The sequence below is a fragment of the Sorex araneus genome, chromosome X (genome assembly GCF_027595985.1).
Source record: "Sorex araneus isolate mSorAra2 chromosome X, mSorAra2.pri, whole genome shotgun sequence".
Classification (NCBI taxonomy): Eukaryota; Metazoa; Chordata; class Mammalia; order Eulipotyphla; family Soricidae; genus Sorex; species Sorex araneus.
The window spans coordinates 140,878,915-140,896,444 of NC_073313.1; the positions used below are offsets into that span (position 1 = coordinate 140,878,915).

Consider the following 17,530-nt stretch of genomic DNA (forward strand, 5'->3'; position numbering starts at 1 on the left):
GAGACTTGTTGTTAGTGTTTTTGGCATATCAAATATGCCATGGGTAGCTTGCCAGGCTCTGCCGTAGGTGTGCAAGTACTGCAGTCAATTATATGACCACCAAATCACTGCACTGAGTATTGCCAGGAGTGACCCCAGAGCTCCCAAGTATCACTAGGGAGGGCCCTTTAAATCAAATCAAATCTGTCTGAAATGTAAGAATAACCACTGTGAATCTGCATATCTATTCTAGCTTTCTTTGATTACATGGCATCATTTCTTTTTTATTTACAGAAAAAGGTTATGAAATATGCTAGATCATATCTTTTTCCACTTAAAATGAGTGTCCTGAGGCTGGATAGAACATTGTTAAGGTGCTTGCCTTGTATGAGTCTGACCCAAGACTGATCCCCAGTACTCCCTATAGTCCCTGAACACCACCAGAACTGATCCCTGAGCACAGAGCCAGAGTAAGCCCTGGACACACACAGTTGTAACCAAAACAATTAGTTTCCTATGTTACCAGGCATTTTAATGAAAATTTTCAATGACACAGAATATTTAAGTGAAAAGCACAATATACAATATTGTATCTATAGAAATGAGCTCAACCATATGCTAAAAGAAAACTGAAAAGAAAAAAGTTACCAAAAAATTATAGTTGCTAAGAGTTTGGATATTGTCCTGTATTTTCAAAGTTGTCTATATTAAGTATGCTATCTTATTATTTTTGTTGTTGTTCTGGACCACACTCAGCAATACTCAGAGCTTCCTCCTGGCTCTGGGCTCAGGGATCACTTCTGGTACTACTAAGAGAACATATGGGATGGTGGGATCGAACCTAAGTAGGTCACATACAAGGTCAGTGCCCTACACACTGTACTATCTTCTCGGGCCCTGATATCTTTCTAACCCTTTCTTTTAACCCTTCTAGAATAACAAAGACAAAGGCCATTAACAAATGCCCTATACCAATAACAACGACAAGGAAACAAAAACTATAAAGCAGTCACCCCTGGTGACCAGGGGCAAGGGCCAGTACAGGTGGGTAGTGTGCTTGCCATGCACAAGGCAGACCCAGGTTCAATCTCCAGCATCCTATACAGTTCCCGGAGCACTGCCAGGATTCCTGAGTGCAGACCCAGGAGTAACCCCTGAGCATTGCCAGGTAAGGCCCAAAACAAAAAAAAAGTGCCTTTTAAAAAGACTTTTAACTTCAGGGCTAGAGTGATAGCACAGTGGGTAGGGCTTTGCCTTGCATGCAGCCGACCCGGGTTCGAATCCCAGCATCCCCTGGAGTAACTCCTGAGTGCAGAGCCAGGAGTAACCCCTGTGCATCGCTGGGTGTGACTCAAAAAGCAAATAAATAAATAAATAAATACATAAATAAAACAAAAAGTCTTTTAACTTCAAATTAATTTTCTTGGGACCACTGGGATTAAGGTGCTTGCTTTTGCATGAGCATGACCCTAATTCAATCCCTGGCAATGCATATGGTCCCTTGAGCACAGAGCCAGAAGTAAGCTCTGAGTGCCATTAGGTGTGGCCAATAGTTGAAAAAAAGTCCTTTCACATTTTTTTCTGACGATGAATCATAGTATATTTAACTTATTAATAAGTATAAAAAACTCATGAGCGGGCTAGAAGATAACTTGGTGGCTGAACACAATTCCTGGTGTTGAAGCTCTGAGTTGGATCTTAATAGATTTGGAATTAGAACCCCAGTACTCCAAAGTGATTTCCAACTGCAACGCAGATCCAGAGGTCTCTAGTAGTTCAAAAGGGTGTGGCCCCCGCAGTAAGTAATGTTCTGAGTATAGCTTCAACCTCTCTCAGTGATCACAAGTGAAAAGAGTGCAACCTTCAGCAAGCATGTGGGCAAGCACACAACTGAAGGATTTTATCCTTTTCTGAGTACCTCAATCAATTGTGTGTGCAGTCCCCAAACATCATACAACATGAAAAAAGAGAAGGAATAAATGCAAGGGTAAAATATTTTTAAAATGTACAAGGCCAGGGGCTGGAGCGATAGCACAGCAGGTAGGGCGTTTGCCTTGCACGCAGCCGACCCAGGTTCAATTCCCAGCATCCCATATGGTCCCCAAGCACCGCTGGGAGTAATTCCTGAGTGCATGAGCCAGGAGTAACCCCTGTGCATCACTGGGTGTGCCCAAAAAGAAAAAAATAATGTACAAGGCCAGAAAGATAATACAGAGGGTAAGGTGCCTCACTTTCACACAGCCTATCCAGATTCGATCCCTAGCATCCCATATGCTCCCTGGAGTCCACCAGGAGTGATTCCTGAGCACAGAGCCAGTGTAACCTTGAGCACCACTGGGTGTGGCCACAAAACAACAGAAAAAAAACTATCAGCACAGACTACAATCAGGGTTCAGACCCAAACATTTCAGTGTCATTCAACAGTTCAGTGCACTGAGAATGAGAGGAAGAGTAGTGTGCAGGAGACAGCTGGCGCAAAAACACACCTTGCTGCACATTATAAGCCATGGCATTCCTCGTCATACTGGAAGGAAGCCAGCCTGCGAGGCTTGCACGTTGAGGTTTTGTCCCCTTGTGCTTGACATCTTCTCCGTCCCAGATGATATCATCTTCCCAATGCAACTGTGTTACCATCAGGAAGTTTTCATCAGCCAGAAGATCCATGCCATTGCTGTCCTCAAATTTCTTCAAGTCCTGTATGAATAGAGGAAGAACAAATCCCAAGTCACTTGTCAAAGTTCCTACTCCCAAAATCTACATCAGATCTGTGACTTGAGAACAGAAATTGATAATGATATGAGAGTATTTGGGTTCTTCCTCCCACTAATTTCATACACAGGACCTTTGCAATGAGGCCTAATTTCCAGGACAATATATCTTACCAAACAAAAGGCTTATTAAAACACCTTATTGTTGTGGGGCTGGAGTGATAGCACAGCGGGTAGGGCGTTTGCCTTGCACGCGGCTGACCCGGGTTCAATTCCCAGCATTCCATATGGTCCCCTTAGCACGACCAGGGGTATTTCTTGAGTGCAGAGCCAGGAATGACCCCTGCGCATCGCTGGGTGTGACCCAAAAAGAAAAAAAAAAACCACCACCTTATTGTCGGGCCAGAGAGAGAGAGAGTACATCTTACCAGATGTACTCTTGCTTGCCTGTCACATGGCAAACCCAGGTTCAATCCCCAGCATCCCAGATAGTCCCCTAAGCACCGCCAGGAGTAACACCTTAACAGCTCTGGGTGTCCCACCAAATCACTTCCCAATGGAAAAGTGAAGCTGAAAGGTGCTGGGCATAGTAGTTCTTTCTTATATACTGGTGTTGCTTACCTCTACTGTTTTACATTTTATCACAGGTTCATGTTCCATCTTTCTTAGTTTGAAGCCATAGTCAAACCCACTGCCATCTTCAGAGACACCCAGCATATCATACCATAGTCGAGCAGGCCCATAACGCCACTCAGCCACTCTTGGTTTAGTATCTGTCACTTTATCTATATCTCCAGTTGACTGGGAAAACTTGGACTCCAAGGGAGCCATCATTGTGATCTGTAAAAGAACAAAGTAGAAGGGGAGGAGGATGTTCTACCCTGTTGCCCAACTTGGATGCCCTAAAGCTGTCGAAAGTTTAAAAGGGAGGAGGGAAACCCAAAGGTGCCACAAGGATGAGTCTCAAACAAGATTGGAGTTAGAATGTAAATAGTAGCGACATAGCACAGCATACTGCCTATCAGCCAAACCTCCGTTATTTAGTGGTGTATGTATTGAATTACCATTTGTGGCTCCTAATACATTTTAATAGGGAAAGGAGAGCCCTTGGTATTAAATTCATCATTACCTATCGTTAGTCAGTATGAAATCTAACTATTGAGGTATTATTTCCAATTTAGACATAAAAAAGCCACAGAGAACGCATTTGTTTCCCTGATAGGTCTTAATCCCAGGTCTTTATTTTGCCTACTTCATCATCAGAAAGACACTGCTCTGGAGGTGGTGGTGGAGCATAGTCATAGTTCCATAAAGACTTCCGGTCAACTTCTAAGTCTACTGAGCTTTCCACCTCCTGGGTCTGTTCTTCCTGTATCAGCTCACGGTGCTTCCTTTTTCTTTTCCTCCGAGCACTCCGCCAAACTGATGGGACATTCTTCCCTGGTCCAAAAAGACGTAGGAAGCGCAATACCTAGAAACACAGAACATGTTTCTGTGTTAGATATAATGTCAGAGCAGAAGACAATATTGTGTCTGGAAACCCAGATCTATTCAACTGTGGGAAAGAAACACAGAAGGCTAAGCTCAAAGTATAACATTTTGGGGCCAGAGAAATTATATAGAGTATAAGGTGCTTACCTTGCACACATCTAACCCTGGTTTAACTCTTGGCACCACATTATGCTTCCTCAAGCACCATCAGGGTCCCTCTTGAGTACAGAGCTAGAAGTAGCCCATGAGCACTACTGTATATGCCATCAAACCCCCAAAACAAATTACTGAACTTACCAAATCTGAGTGCTAAATTCAAATTTGTAACATTTACCAATAAAGAGAAATATGCCTTAATAATTTAGACTAGTTCTTTTTAGTCAGCAAGAGCAATTTCTAATGAGAAATACATAAATTACATGTATACAACTTAAATAAAAAGACCTGTAATGACACAGTACTAATGAAAAAAATTTAAGTTTTATAAACTGTTCTATACTCAGAATTTCTTTTTCTAACTCAGAAAGTTTTAAGAAAATAGAAAGGGGGGAAGGGAAGCCTCCCATGGTATGGAGGGGTCTTCCTAAGCAGAATTCCAAATACTCAACAATTTCTGCTTTTGTACCACACCCAGTGGTGCTCAGGGATTACTTTTGCCTGAGTGCTTGGGAGATCACGCAAAGCAGGAAATCAAACTTGGAATTCAAGTGCTCCAACCCTTTAAGTCATCTCTCTGGTCCTATATCTAGCACATGACCCTGGGTACCACTGGGTATAGCCCGGGAGGACTCTAGCAATGCTGGATATGGCCCTGATGTCACTGATAGGCTCAAGTCCTAAACTATTTGGCCCATTTGGCCCAGGGTCATTGCCAGGCTTCTTGAACATTGCTTAGGAACCACACCCATCCCATACCTCATCTCCTTTCCTCCAGCAAAAAAAACATTAAGAAAGTAAAGGGGCTGGAACTATAGTATAGCAATGGGTAGGGCATTTGCCTTAAATGTAGCTACCGTGGGTTAAATCCCTGGCAGCCCATATGATCCCTTGAGCACAGAGGAGTGATCCCTTAGCACAGAGCCAGGAGTTAGCCCTAAGCAACACCAGGTACAAAAACAGAAAGAAAAGACGAAGAGAGAAAGGGGGAGAGGGAAAGAGGGTGGGAGAAAAGGGAGGAAGGGAAGGAAGGAGAAGAGGGGAGGAGGGCGGGAAGGAGAGATGAACAAATGAATGAGCAAAGGAACATACCTTCCCAGGCCGAAATTCTGGGAAAAGTTCTGTGACACTTGGCAACAGCTTGGTGGCATCATGCTGCATAATCCCAGCCAATGGTAGGGTCAGCTTTCCATCTTCAGATTCTGTCTGTGATGCTTCCTGAGGTCCCATGTCAGATTCTGAGTCAGAGGAACTACTGAAGTCCACTTTCTCTGAGGCCAAAGAGGAAGGAGCAATGATGGAGGGCAAGATGATGCCTTCTCCATCCTCAGACACTGCAACAAGGAAGAGAGACCCCTTTGGCATGTAACTGTGTGCATATTTCCTCAAATTCAGCCAATATCCAGTCTAAGCCATATGTATGGCTTAGAGGATATAGTTCTAATCCTCTAAGGGGATGTAGTTCCAATTACCCGTTACTAGAACACCACCCAAAAAATTCATTCCAATTCATTATCTCCCACCATCCCCAACTCACCTTGAACCTGGTACCCTAGGGTTGTAATAAGAGAAAACAAACACTATTACTACATTTACTACTTTCTATAATTAGGTTAAAGAAATGTAACCAATAACAAAATTATGTAACACTTCTCTGCCAGTCATGCCTTATCAAGATCAGTTCAGGGAGTCTTAAGCTGGAGAATGTTGTTTAGGTCCATAGTATTTTTTTCTTTTTCTTAAATTTTATTGATTCACCATGAGATAGTTATAAGCTTTCATGTCTGAGTTATAATCACACAATGATCAAACACCCCTCCCTCCACCAGTGCACATTCCCCACCACCAATATCCCGGGTATACCCCCACCTTTCCTACCCTCCCAATGCCTCCATGGCAGACAATATTCCCCATACTCTCTCTCTACTTTTGGGCATTATGATTTGCAATGCAGATACTGAGAGGTTATCATGTTTGGTCCTTTATCTACTTTTGGTACACATCTCCCATCCTGACCGATTCCTCCAACCATCATTTTCTTAGTGATCCCTTCTCTATTCCAGCTTTCTAGGTCCACAATATTATAATGAAACTGCTTAATCTAAAAATAAGATCTAGGATATAAAATCAAAATAAATTTATCTAAAGAATTAAAGAGGAAATCACTTAAAACTAGGATAGAAACATACATTACCAAATCCTCAAAATGCAGGAGATCAAATGCAGGAAACACTACTCTTTCCGGACCTAGCTAACACAGTGTTACTAGATACAGAAAAAGCTAAGAAGATCAAGGAAGGTACTGCCAAAATTGACTACATAGTTTTGGGGTCACATCCAGCAGCACTCAGGGACCCCCCTGACAGTGCTAAGGAAACCAACCACATGAAGTACTGAAATAGAACTCGCATCAAACACATTCACAGCAAATGCCTTATCCACTGCTCCCGCCCTAATCGATTATTTTAAAGTCATCTAAATAGTATCCAAATACCAATTCACAGATCAGTTGCATCAGAAATTTCTCAGAGAACTTTTAAAAATTCCTGCCATCTATCCTAGATCTTCTGAATCAGATTCTCCAGGGGTAAAAGTATGTTTTGTTTTTCTTGGGTGCATGTTAAATTACTGTTGTTGAAAGATAAACTCCATTTCTTTCAATAAAGTTTTTATGTTCAAACTCCAACATAAAAAATGTTGAAAATTGTATCAATCACTTCTAATCACAAATTCTACCTTTCCTGAGCAGGTTAATTCTTACGGTTCCTAATGTGCACGTGGCAAATGCCTGGACTTATGAATGATACTTGTTCCTAAGTCAAAGCAGTCAGGCTCTACTAACCAGTGATAATAGCATCCTGGTCCTTATCCTTCTTCATTGGTCCTGGGGGTGGAGGTGGAGGAGGCATCAACTTGCAATCAATGTCTTCACAATCAGCATCATAGTCATCTTCATCATAACCTAATAGAATCAAGGTTATTTCAATGCCCAGAATGTCATACAACTGCCTTTAGCTCCCTTGTCACTAAAGAGTATCAAGTGTCACATAAAATACATGAAACATAGATCCTTTAAAAAAACAAAGGAGGTGGGGGCTGGGAAAACAGTACAGCAGGTAAGGCACTTGCCTTGCATGCAGCTGACCCAGGTTCGATCCCAGGCATCCTATATAGTCCCCCAAGCACCGCCAGGTGTAATTCTTGAGTGCAGAGCCAGGAATAACTCCTGAGCATCACTAGGTGTGACCCAAACACTATCCCCCCACCAAAGAAAACAATATACAGGAGGGAAAGGAAGTGGACTGGTAAAATGAAGGGACTGGTGTTGGAACATTGTACACCTGAAAATAATAAATACTTCGTAAGTTAAAATGATTCAGATTTTTACAAAAAATGAATGGAGTGAGGCCAGAACTACAGTGAGTAGGGCATCTGCCTTGCATGTTGTGAAGTTCAATCTCTGGCACCACATATAGTCCCCTGAGCACCACCAAATACGATTCTTGAGCATGGAGCCAGAACTAAACCCTGAGTACATCCAGATGTGGCCCCAAACCCAAATATACACACACATAGGAGAGGGTGGAAAGATATAGCACAGTGGTTAAAGTGCTTGCCTTGCATATGGCCCACTCTAGTTCATGCCCTGGCTCTTCATATTGTCCCCTTAAGCACAAAGTCAGGAGTAGCACTTGGGTACTGCCTTGTGTGGCTCATTGCCCCCTCCCCCCAAAAAAACACAGGAGATGCAGCTTCTACTTTCAGAAAGAAATGACAGGCTGGGAAGATAGCTCAAAGGGCTAGAATGTATGCACTGCACATATAGGAGTTACAGATTTGACTTCCAGCACATGATACCTAATAAGTATTACAGGGAATGGCCTCCAAGCACCACACTGAGAGTAGCCACCTGCCCCAGCAGAACTGCCAAGTGTGGGAGCTGGAGCAATAGCACAGTGCGTAGGGCGTTTGTCTTGCACACGCCTGACCCGGGTTCGATTCCCAGCATACCATATAGTCCCCTGAGCACCATCAGGAGTAATTCCTGAGTGCAGAGCCAGGAGTAGTAATCCCTGAGCATTGCCGGGTGTGACCCCCAAAAAAATGCCAAGTATGCTTCCCCATCCCTCAAATAAGATGACATTACAATAACAAAGGCTTACCTTACACAGAACCTAGGGAGTTCCCCAAAAAGACTTTAGCCTTACTCCGTCTCCCAATCAAATACTGTTTTTAATTTTATTTTTACCCTGATCAATCTCATACGTCAATTTAATATTCTTGCACTGTCACTTTTTGTTTTATTTTGGGGCCATACCTAGTGGTGCTCAGGGACCACTCCTGGTGAGACTCAGGGGACCATTTGAGATGCTGGGGACTGAACCCAGGAGAGCCTCATGCAAGGCAAGCACCCTATCCAACTGTACCATCACGCCAGCCCTCACTGTGAGTTCTAAGACTCTCAACAAGTCATACTATTATGTTATCATGAACTTTCAAGTCTGTCCATAATTTTCCACAATTGGCACTACTCCAGACTTTACCTTACACCTAGTTTGCAAAACAGTCTCCAAGTTAGTCTCCTTTACCCTTTGTATAAAAACCTCAAAGCAATGAGGATCACTTCATTTTTACTTAGGAAGAAAAGATGAATGACATTTACAGAGACTCTACTATGTAGTTGCTTGCACACCAAGTAATTATGATCTTAAAAGTCCTACAAAATACAGCACTGAAAAGTTTTACCACCTGCACTGCTATAAGAAATGGAGAGATTATTACAAATGAGAAATGCAAGGCTCCGAAATGGAGCAGCTTTCCTATGGACACTAAATATGAAATTGGGATTTGCACCTATGATATACTGACTCTAAAGTCAATTTTCTTTTCTTTATACCACCGTTCCTCTTACTAAACAATATTGGTTTACAATGCTTAACAGTATCAAACCAAGTAAAGCATAAAGGTATTGTCAAATTACTCTATCCTTTGTTCATACTACTTGATTATCTTCTACTTTCAGGAAACACCAACACCACTGGGAGGCAGGAGATAGTACAGGACTTGCTCACAGCTGACCTAGGTTCTAAACCTTCAGACAAATCACGATTTCAAACCAAAATATCCTACTGCTTCCTCTCCACCAAACCTTGGAAACTCTTGCTGAAAATTGACCTCTGTAAGCCTTTGCTAATGACCTCAGCCTACCACCAACCATTCTGAAGAAGCTTCCATGTGAGGGAACTAATGTCGGGAGAGGAGAAAGCTAAGGGCAAAAAGATGCTCCAAGGACAGGAGAACTTGAAACTGAACACAGCAGAATACCGAGACACTAGCATCATCTGTCTCTTCTAGGAGGTCTGCTCCTAAAGGCCAACAAGGAAACCCCCACCTAATTTAGCCATCCAATCCCAAAGTCAAACCTGAAAATTACAGTGCTTGAAAACTGCTACCCCCGCCCCTTAGCTTTATTCAGGATGCTCAAAAATAATAGACTCTTTTTGACTTAGTACTTCTGGCTTAGTATTTCTGACTTACTCTTCTTCAAAACTGCCTCATACGTCATCTTAGAGTCTGATGGGAGGATTCGGTGGTGCTAGTATACAGAAAGCCCAGTCACTGATAGATTTAGGATCTAGTACGTATGAATGCTTAAAACAGCAATTCTTTTTATGTTCACGACTATTTAACAAATGACTTTTTTGAAAAAACTGGGGCTGAAGCAATAATACAGTGGGTAGGGTGTTTGTCTGGCATGGGGACAACCCGGGTTCAGTCCCCGGCCTCCCACATGGTCCCCTAAACACCACCAGGAGTAATTCCTGAGTGCAGGGCTCACACTTGAGCATCTCCAGGTGTGATCCAAAACCGAAAGAAACAAAAAGGGGAGGGGGGAAAACAATTCTGAGCTTATTCAGGTTTTACTGTATGATCCCAAATGTATACATAACTAGAGAAATTGAGTCTGGCAAACTACCTGTGGTGTATTTGATATGCCAAAAACAGTAAGTCTCACAATGAAATGTTACTGGTGCCTGCTCAAGCAAATTGATGAGCAATGGGATGACTGTGACTGTGACTTCTGACAACCACTCAAAACCACATGTAGTACGATACAAGAATATGACTTTAGAGAGATAGTTCAAAGGGCCAAGGGCATGCTTTGCATGTGAGGGGCCCAATTTCTAGCCCTGTCACCACACAGTACCCTAGGCACCACCAGCCGTAATAGCTGAGTATGGCCCCAAAAGTAGAAATATGAGCCTGTAACCAGCTTTTGTCTTACTACAATATCTGTGCTCTCCATTCACTTATTTCATCTTCCCTAAAAGAAAACAATATCCCAGGAAGTCAACACCTGATTTTTTGATTTTCCAGGTTATTTTTTGTATATTTTTGTATTTTTTGTATGCAGTTAATTCTCTTCATTGACAACAGTCAACTTCATTAATTGGCTGAAGAAACTAACTTGAAATATTTACCAAGGTTCCATGTACATTTCTATGCATGAAAATTGAAAAGGTAGTCACAAGATTGGGATATGGCTCACCAGTAGAGTACTTGCTTTGCATGTGTGACGCCATGTGCCTGATTCCTGGAGAAGAGAAAGGGAAAGGGAGAGCAGGGAAAGAGGGAAAGGTAGGGGAAGGGACAGAAAGGGGAGGGAAGGGGGAGGAAAAAGGAAGAGAAAAAATAAGGAAATAAAACAAAAAAGAAAGGAAAAAAGAAAAAAGAGGGAAGGGAAGGGAAAGAAAAGAAAAACAAAACCCACTGGGATGGGAAGATGACTTAAAAGACTGGAAGGAATACTTTGCATGCAGAAGGTCTGGGTTCAATTCCCTGGCACGGCTGGGAGTAACCCTAAACACAAAGCCAGGGGTCAGAACCCCCCCCCCTCCCAAATACAAAAAGGTGGGGAATGAATAAACAAACAACTTCACATGGAAGTTTTAGGCAGTAAGAGGTAGTTTAAAGGACTGGAAAGAACAAATGACAAAGGGAGCTGGAGCTATAGTACAGCGGGTATGACATTTACCTTGCATGCCGCCAACCCAGGTTCAATCCCCAATACTCTATATGGTCCCCTGAGCCCTGCCAGGAGTAACACTTGAGCACCACCATGTGTGGCCAAAAACTATTTAACAAATTTAAAAAAAAAGAATAAACTAGCTCTAGTTCCAGACCACTGAAATCAAGATCAGAATATAATTTTGTTTTGTTTTAAAGAGTTTGGGGGCCTTAGCTGTGCTCAGGGATCACAGCTGGGTCTGATTCAGGAAGATACCCAATAAATGATAAATAATAAACGTATAAATAATACAACCATAATGTAATAACCTGGTGTGGCTCAGGGACCGTATGTAGTGCTGGAGATCCAGCTAGAGATGGCTGTATGCAAGACAAGTGCCTAAAGCCCTAGCACTATGTCTTAAGCCCCAGAAAATGGATTTTATAATCTTTATGTAACATTATCTCAGTTTATAGCATATAATGGATTTTCAGTAAATGTCTAATAAACTGAGTTGTGACAAGAGAGTGAGGCACTTGCTTTGCATGCATCCAAACAACGTTTGACTCCCCAGCATCACATGTGGTTCCCCAAGCAACACCAGGAGTAACTCATGAATACCTGGGATCTATCTTCTATCATTCTGGCCCCCCAAAAGTACCAATTCCTGAATTCAAAGACAGGAAAAATCCCTGAGCATCACCAGGTATGGCCCCCAAAACAACAACAAAAAGAATTGAAGTTACTAAGTGAGGGCCATGGGGTGCAGGATGTTGGGGGATGGGGAGAAACGGGGCTGACTAAAGTGACATAATGACAGTGGTACAGAGTGGTGGTGAAGGTACAGTAACTTTATTAAAAGCATAAACGTTAACATTACAAGTCATGTTATCCCAGTAAGGATAACATAATCAAATTTTTAAAAATTAAAAAGTTGGATCAGTGAGCTAGTACAAGAGGTAAGGTGCTGGCCTTGCATGCTGCCAATCCCAGAGCACCACATACGGTCCTCTCACCCCAAGCACAGACAAAGGTGAATCCTGAGCACAGTCAGGAATAGCCCAAATATCTTATAGTTTATTTTCCCCCCAGCCCTCCCGCAAATTAGAACAAACAGAATCACCTAAGTGGTAAAGGGGCTGTAAGCTCCCCATTGTCTGCTGGTATCTTCGGCTTTCGTCCTCAGCTACCTCATTGATGTCAGAATAGTCCACAGCGTCTTCTGTACTCCTGATCCAGCCTATGAAGAAAACAGGAGCAGGAAGCTCTGGATCTCAGCCAAGAGCACGTTAACCCGCCACAGGCACCTGCAACTACCTTAGATAGGTAACTCCCTCTGAAAAGTACATGCAGAGTAAGCCTCTTACCCCACCTTCCTCAATATGACCCAGACTTCACCTTCATCGTTGACCAGGGCACCATCATTCCCAGCCAATTCTTCATTCGCCGTCAGTTCAGTGATGAGGTTGCCTAGACCCAAAGCCCCCAAGCCTGCCAAGTGCTTCTTACACTCCTGAAAAAGGAAAAAAAAACACCATAGTCGAAGACAACTAAGCTTCCCGTCCCGCGAGGTTTATTCTTTGCGTTTTTAAGAAAGCCAGAAATCCCGGAGGAGAAATGACTGCAGAGCACCAAGAGCGGTAAATAAGTGCTTAGAGCCCACACGGAGGAGGTTTTTATTCAGAATCTCTTGGCTTGCCTAGAACTGAAAGGAAAAGAAACTCCAAGAACCAGGTATGGGCCACTAGTTCAGGGAAGAAAACGAAAGCAAGCGGAGTCATTGGGATCTGAGGCAAGAACTTTCTTTGCTCTCTTCGCGGCTCGCGGGGCTGGAGAGTGACCAGGAGCTAAACCCTGGAGACTAACCGTTGTCAGTTCCTCTGCCTTTTTTAATCAGCCAGCCCGTTTTACTTTGCGCACCGGGGCCAAAAAACAACTCAGGGCTGCAGGCTAAGTGACATTCTAATCACTGGGACCCGCAACCAGGAGCTGCAGGGATCCCAGCGGACGGCCCGAGGAATCGGAACTTTTCCTTATACGGATCCAAGTCCGGACGTAAAGTTCCGAACCCCCCTCGGGGCAATCGTGTCAGGAAACCGGGCGCGATAAGCTCCAATTTGGCTTGCCATACAATTCGCTAGCGCGAGCTCCCGTCTTCCTCACGGTCGGGGACCCACCTCCGTGCCTGAGAAACCACATCGCCCGCTACTCGCCCGCCCACGGTCCGGAGCCGCGCCGCCCCCCCAGCCCTACGACCACCCCCTCACATCATCCAAGACGTTTTCCCCCTCTAGCTGTCCGGCTCCATTAATGTTGCCAAAAAGAAAACCGGCTAAAGAAAAGGGCCCGCCGCCAGCCGAATCTTCGTCGCTGTCCGTGTCAGACATGTTGGTGCGGCGGAGGGCGAGCGAAGCCCGAGCGAGTCGCAGACACCGGAAGCGGAGCTACTGAGTCGCACAAAAGTGACTGCGAAAGTTCCTCGGCCCCGCCCACCGGAAGCGGAATAAAGAAAACAAAAAGAAGACAGGAAATCGGGAGAGCCCGGCACACGCGAGACAGAAAAACAAACAATGCTTAACCACTTTATTAACGATTTCTGATTCGCCGACTGCTGGTCACGTGACGACGTGGCCGGTGATTGGTTAAAAAACAGTTGTCCCACCCCTTCCGCCAATGCCGCTTGTCGGCGCAAGACAGCCCGTTCCGGAGAAGTTCAATTTCTCACCAATCAGGACGAGCTATCCGAGTCACGAGGTGCACGGGGATCCACAAGTAAGCCTGTCTCGGTAACCGGAAGTAGAGATGAAAGCCGGGGAGTGGGATTTAAATGTTTGCTTCAGAGCGCCCTGGCTTTTACTTCAGCACCTCACGCCGTTTACCGCTGCTTGTGGGCCAAAGAATAACAATGAAAAGAAGGTAACATCGGACTGGGAGGTGGCCGCGCGTGCCGGAGGACTGTTTGCAGCCTCGCTCTGTGGCTGCACGTGCTCTCCAGTCCTGCCCGCCACAACTGACTGCTTGCTGCAAGCCGGAGTAGTCCCTAGCTCCTCCCCTAGTTTTTTTAATAATAAAATAAAACCTTACGTCCTACTAGTCTGTGCTTTACTACTACCACGCTGCTCTGTAGCAGAGAGAAATTGGCAGCAAATTGCGTTGTGCCAAAGTTAATTTTCCAAACTAGCTGTTTTGAGTTCACGTTTCTTTCTCCTTTTGGCCACGGCGGTGCTCACGGGTTACTCCTGGCTCTGCGCTTCCCTGAAAAGTGTACGAAGGACCACGTAGGATGCCAGGCATTGAACCCGGGTTCGCCGCGTGCAAGGCAAATGCCCTACCTGCTGGACTATTGCTCCAGCCCCTGTTTTGAATTAACATTGATCATCAAAACGGATCCCCTCACCCATCTTATTTCAGGATATGGGAAATTAAATAGAAGTTAAAGTGAGAGCCGAAGAGATAGTTCAGAAGAGAAGAGACTTAGCTTGTATGCAGCAAACCTTGGCTCGGATCCCTGGTACCAAATAAGGACCTCTAAGCACCTCCAGGAGTCACTCCTGAGCACTGCCAGGTGAGCCAAAACCCACACAAAAAAGTGAAAAGCTAGTCTTTCACCTATATTCGCTATCCTTTACTTTTTGTCAGTTTTTTTTCTATATCAACTGAAATAGGGTGAAAGGTTGTACATGTTGCAAGGGGGGCGGGGTTCTGAAGAGATAGCACAAGCAGGTTAGGTGCTTGCACTCAGCCAACTTGGGTTCAATTCCAGGCATACCTTATTGTTCCCTTCGTGTGTTACCAGGAGTGATCTCTGAGTGAAGAGCCAGGATTATGCAAGTGGAAGCAAATATAAACAAATGGGACTACAGGGGCTGGAGCAATAGCACAGGGGGTAGGGCGTTTGCCTTGCACGCGGCCGACCCGGGTTCGATTCCCAGCATCCCATATGGTCCCCTGAGCACCGCCAGGAGTAATTCCTGAGTGCAGAGCCAGGAATAACCCCTGTGCATCGCCAGGTGTGACCCAAAAAGCAAAAAAAAAAAACAAATGGGACTACATTAAACTAAGAAGCTTCTGCACTTCAAAAGAAACAGTGACCCATGTATGTTCATCGCAGCACTGTTTACAATAGCCAGAATCTGGAAAAAACCCGAATGCCCTAGAACGGATGACTGGTTGAGGAAACTTTGGTACATCTATACAATGGAATACTATGCAGCTGTTAGAAAAAAGGAGGTCACAAATTTTTTATTTAAGTGGATCCGCATGAAAAGTTTCATGCTAAGTGAAATGAGTCAGAAAGAGAGAGACAGATATAGAAAGATTGCACTCATCTATGACATATAGAATAACAGAGTGGGAGACTAACACCCAAGAACTGTAGAAACAACTACCAAGAGGTTGACTCCATGGCTAGGAGGCTGGCCTCACATTCTGGGGAAAGGGCAACTCAGAGAAGGGATCACCAACTATAATGTAGTCGAAGGCCATGTGGGAGAAGGGAGTTGCGGGCTGAATGAGGGCTAGAGACTGAGCACAGTGGCCACTCAACACCTTTATTGCGAACCACAATAGCTAATTAGAGGGAGAGAACAGAAGGGAATGCCCTGCCACAGTGACAGGGTGGGGTGGGGGGAGATGGGATTGGGGAGGATGGGAGGGATGCTGGGTTTACTGGTGGTGGAGTATGGGCACTGGTGAAGGGATGGGTTCCCGAAATTTGTATGGGGGAAGCATAAGCACAGATGTGTATAAATTCGTAACTGTACCCTCATGGTGATTCATTAATTAAAAATAAATAAATTTGTTAAAAAAATAAATAAAAAAATAAGAAAAAGAAAAAAAAGAAACAGTGACCCAGTGACCAAAATACAGAAAGAGTCCACAAAATGGGAAGGAGTATTTACCCAATACCATCGGATAAGGGATTAATATCAAGGATATACAAGACACTAGTAGAATTGTATAAGAAAAAACCTCCAACCCCATCAAAAATGGGGAGAACAAATGAACAGAAGTTTCCTCAAAAAAGAAATACAGATGGCCAAAAGGCGCATAAAAAATGCTCCACATCGCTAGTCCTCAGGGAGATGCAAATCAAATCAACAATGAGATACCATCTCACACCACAGAGACTGGCACACATTCAAAAGAACAAAAGCAGCCGGTGCTGGCGTGGATGTGGGGAAAAAGGGACGCTCCTTCACTGTTGGTGAGAATGCTGACTGAACCAGCCTTTCTGGAAAACAATATGGACAGTCCTTCAAAAACTAGAAATTGGGCTTTCATATGACCCCGCAATACCACTTCTGGGAATATATCCCGAGGATGCAAAAAAGAACAATAGAAATGACATCTGCACCTGTATATTCATTGCAGCACTGTTCACAATAGCCAAAATATGGAAACAACTCAAGTGCCCTAAAACAGATGACTAGTTAAAGAAACTTAGGTACATCTACACAATGGAATACTATGCAGCTGTTAGGAGAGATGAAGTCATGAAATTTGCTTATAAATGGATAGACATGGAGAGTATAATGCTCAGTGAAATGAGAAAAAGACAGACATAGAGGGACTGCACTCATTTGTGGAATATAAAATAACATCACACGAGGCTGACACCCAAGGACGGTAGATACAAGGGCCAGGGGGATTGCCCCATAGCTAGAAGACTGCTTCATGAGCGGAGGGGAGAAGGCAGATGGAATAGAGAAGGGATCATTAAGAAAATGATGGCTGGGGGAACCAGTTGGGATGGGAGATGTATGCCAAAAGTAGATAATGGACCAAACATGATGACCTCTCAGTGTCTGTGTTGCAAGCCATAATGCCCAAAAGTAGAGAGAGAGTATGAGGAATATTGTCTGCCATAGAGGCAGGGGGAGGGTGGGAAAGTGGGTGTATACTGGGGATATTGGTGGTGGTGAATGTGCACTGGTGGAGGGATGGGTGTTTGATCATTGTGAGATTGTGAGATTGTAGCCCAAACATGAAAGCTTGTAACTATCTCATGGTGATTCAATAAAATTTCAAAAAAAGATCCAGGATTAACCCGAGTATGACCTGATGTCCCTGTTCCCCCCCACCCCATCAAAAAAAGGTAAAGGATCAGTTATTAGAAAACAACTCTCCTTGCTCCAAAGAAAGTTGATAAGGGCCATTTGCCTCTGTTTATTATTCCATGAAAAGC

At 44.0% G+C, this 17,530-nt stretch overlaps 1 protein-coding gene across 5 annotated transcripts in view; it reads right to left on the reverse strand.

The window, feature by feature from the left end:
* TAF1 (TATA-box binding protein associated factor 1) overlaps positions 1–13,899 on the reverse strand; it is a 77,878-nt gene extending 63,979 nt beyond the window's left edge. For 2 of the 5 annotated variants that reach the window (XM_055120891.1, XM_055120887.1), the window contains exons 1-9: positions 13,611–13,899; positions 12,742–12,856; positions 12,467–12,583; positions 10,885–10,929; positions 7,177–7,296; positions 5,427–5,668; positions 3,940–4,158; positions 3,309–3,527; positions 2,466–2,673 (exon numbers count right to left, since the gene is read on the reverse strand). In XM_055120891.1, coding sequence (XP_054976866.1) covers positions 2,466–2,673; positions 3,309–3,527; positions 3,940–4,158; positions 5,427–5,668; positions 7,177–7,296; positions 10,885–10,929; positions 12,467–12,583; positions 12,742–12,856; positions 13,611–13,730 — 1,405 coding nt within the window. In that variant the 5' untranslated portion in view covers positions 13,731–13,899. The remainder of the gene's footprint in view (positions 1–2,465; positions 2,674–3,308; positions 3,528–3,939; positions 4,159–5,426; positions 5,669–7,176; positions 7,297–10,884; positions 10,930–12,466; positions 12,584–12,741; positions 12,857–13,610) is intronic. The other 3 variants (XM_055120889.1, XM_055120890.1, XM_055120888.1) reach the window with 3 other exon arrangements.
* Positions 13,900–17,530: the final 3,631 nt, after the last annotated feature.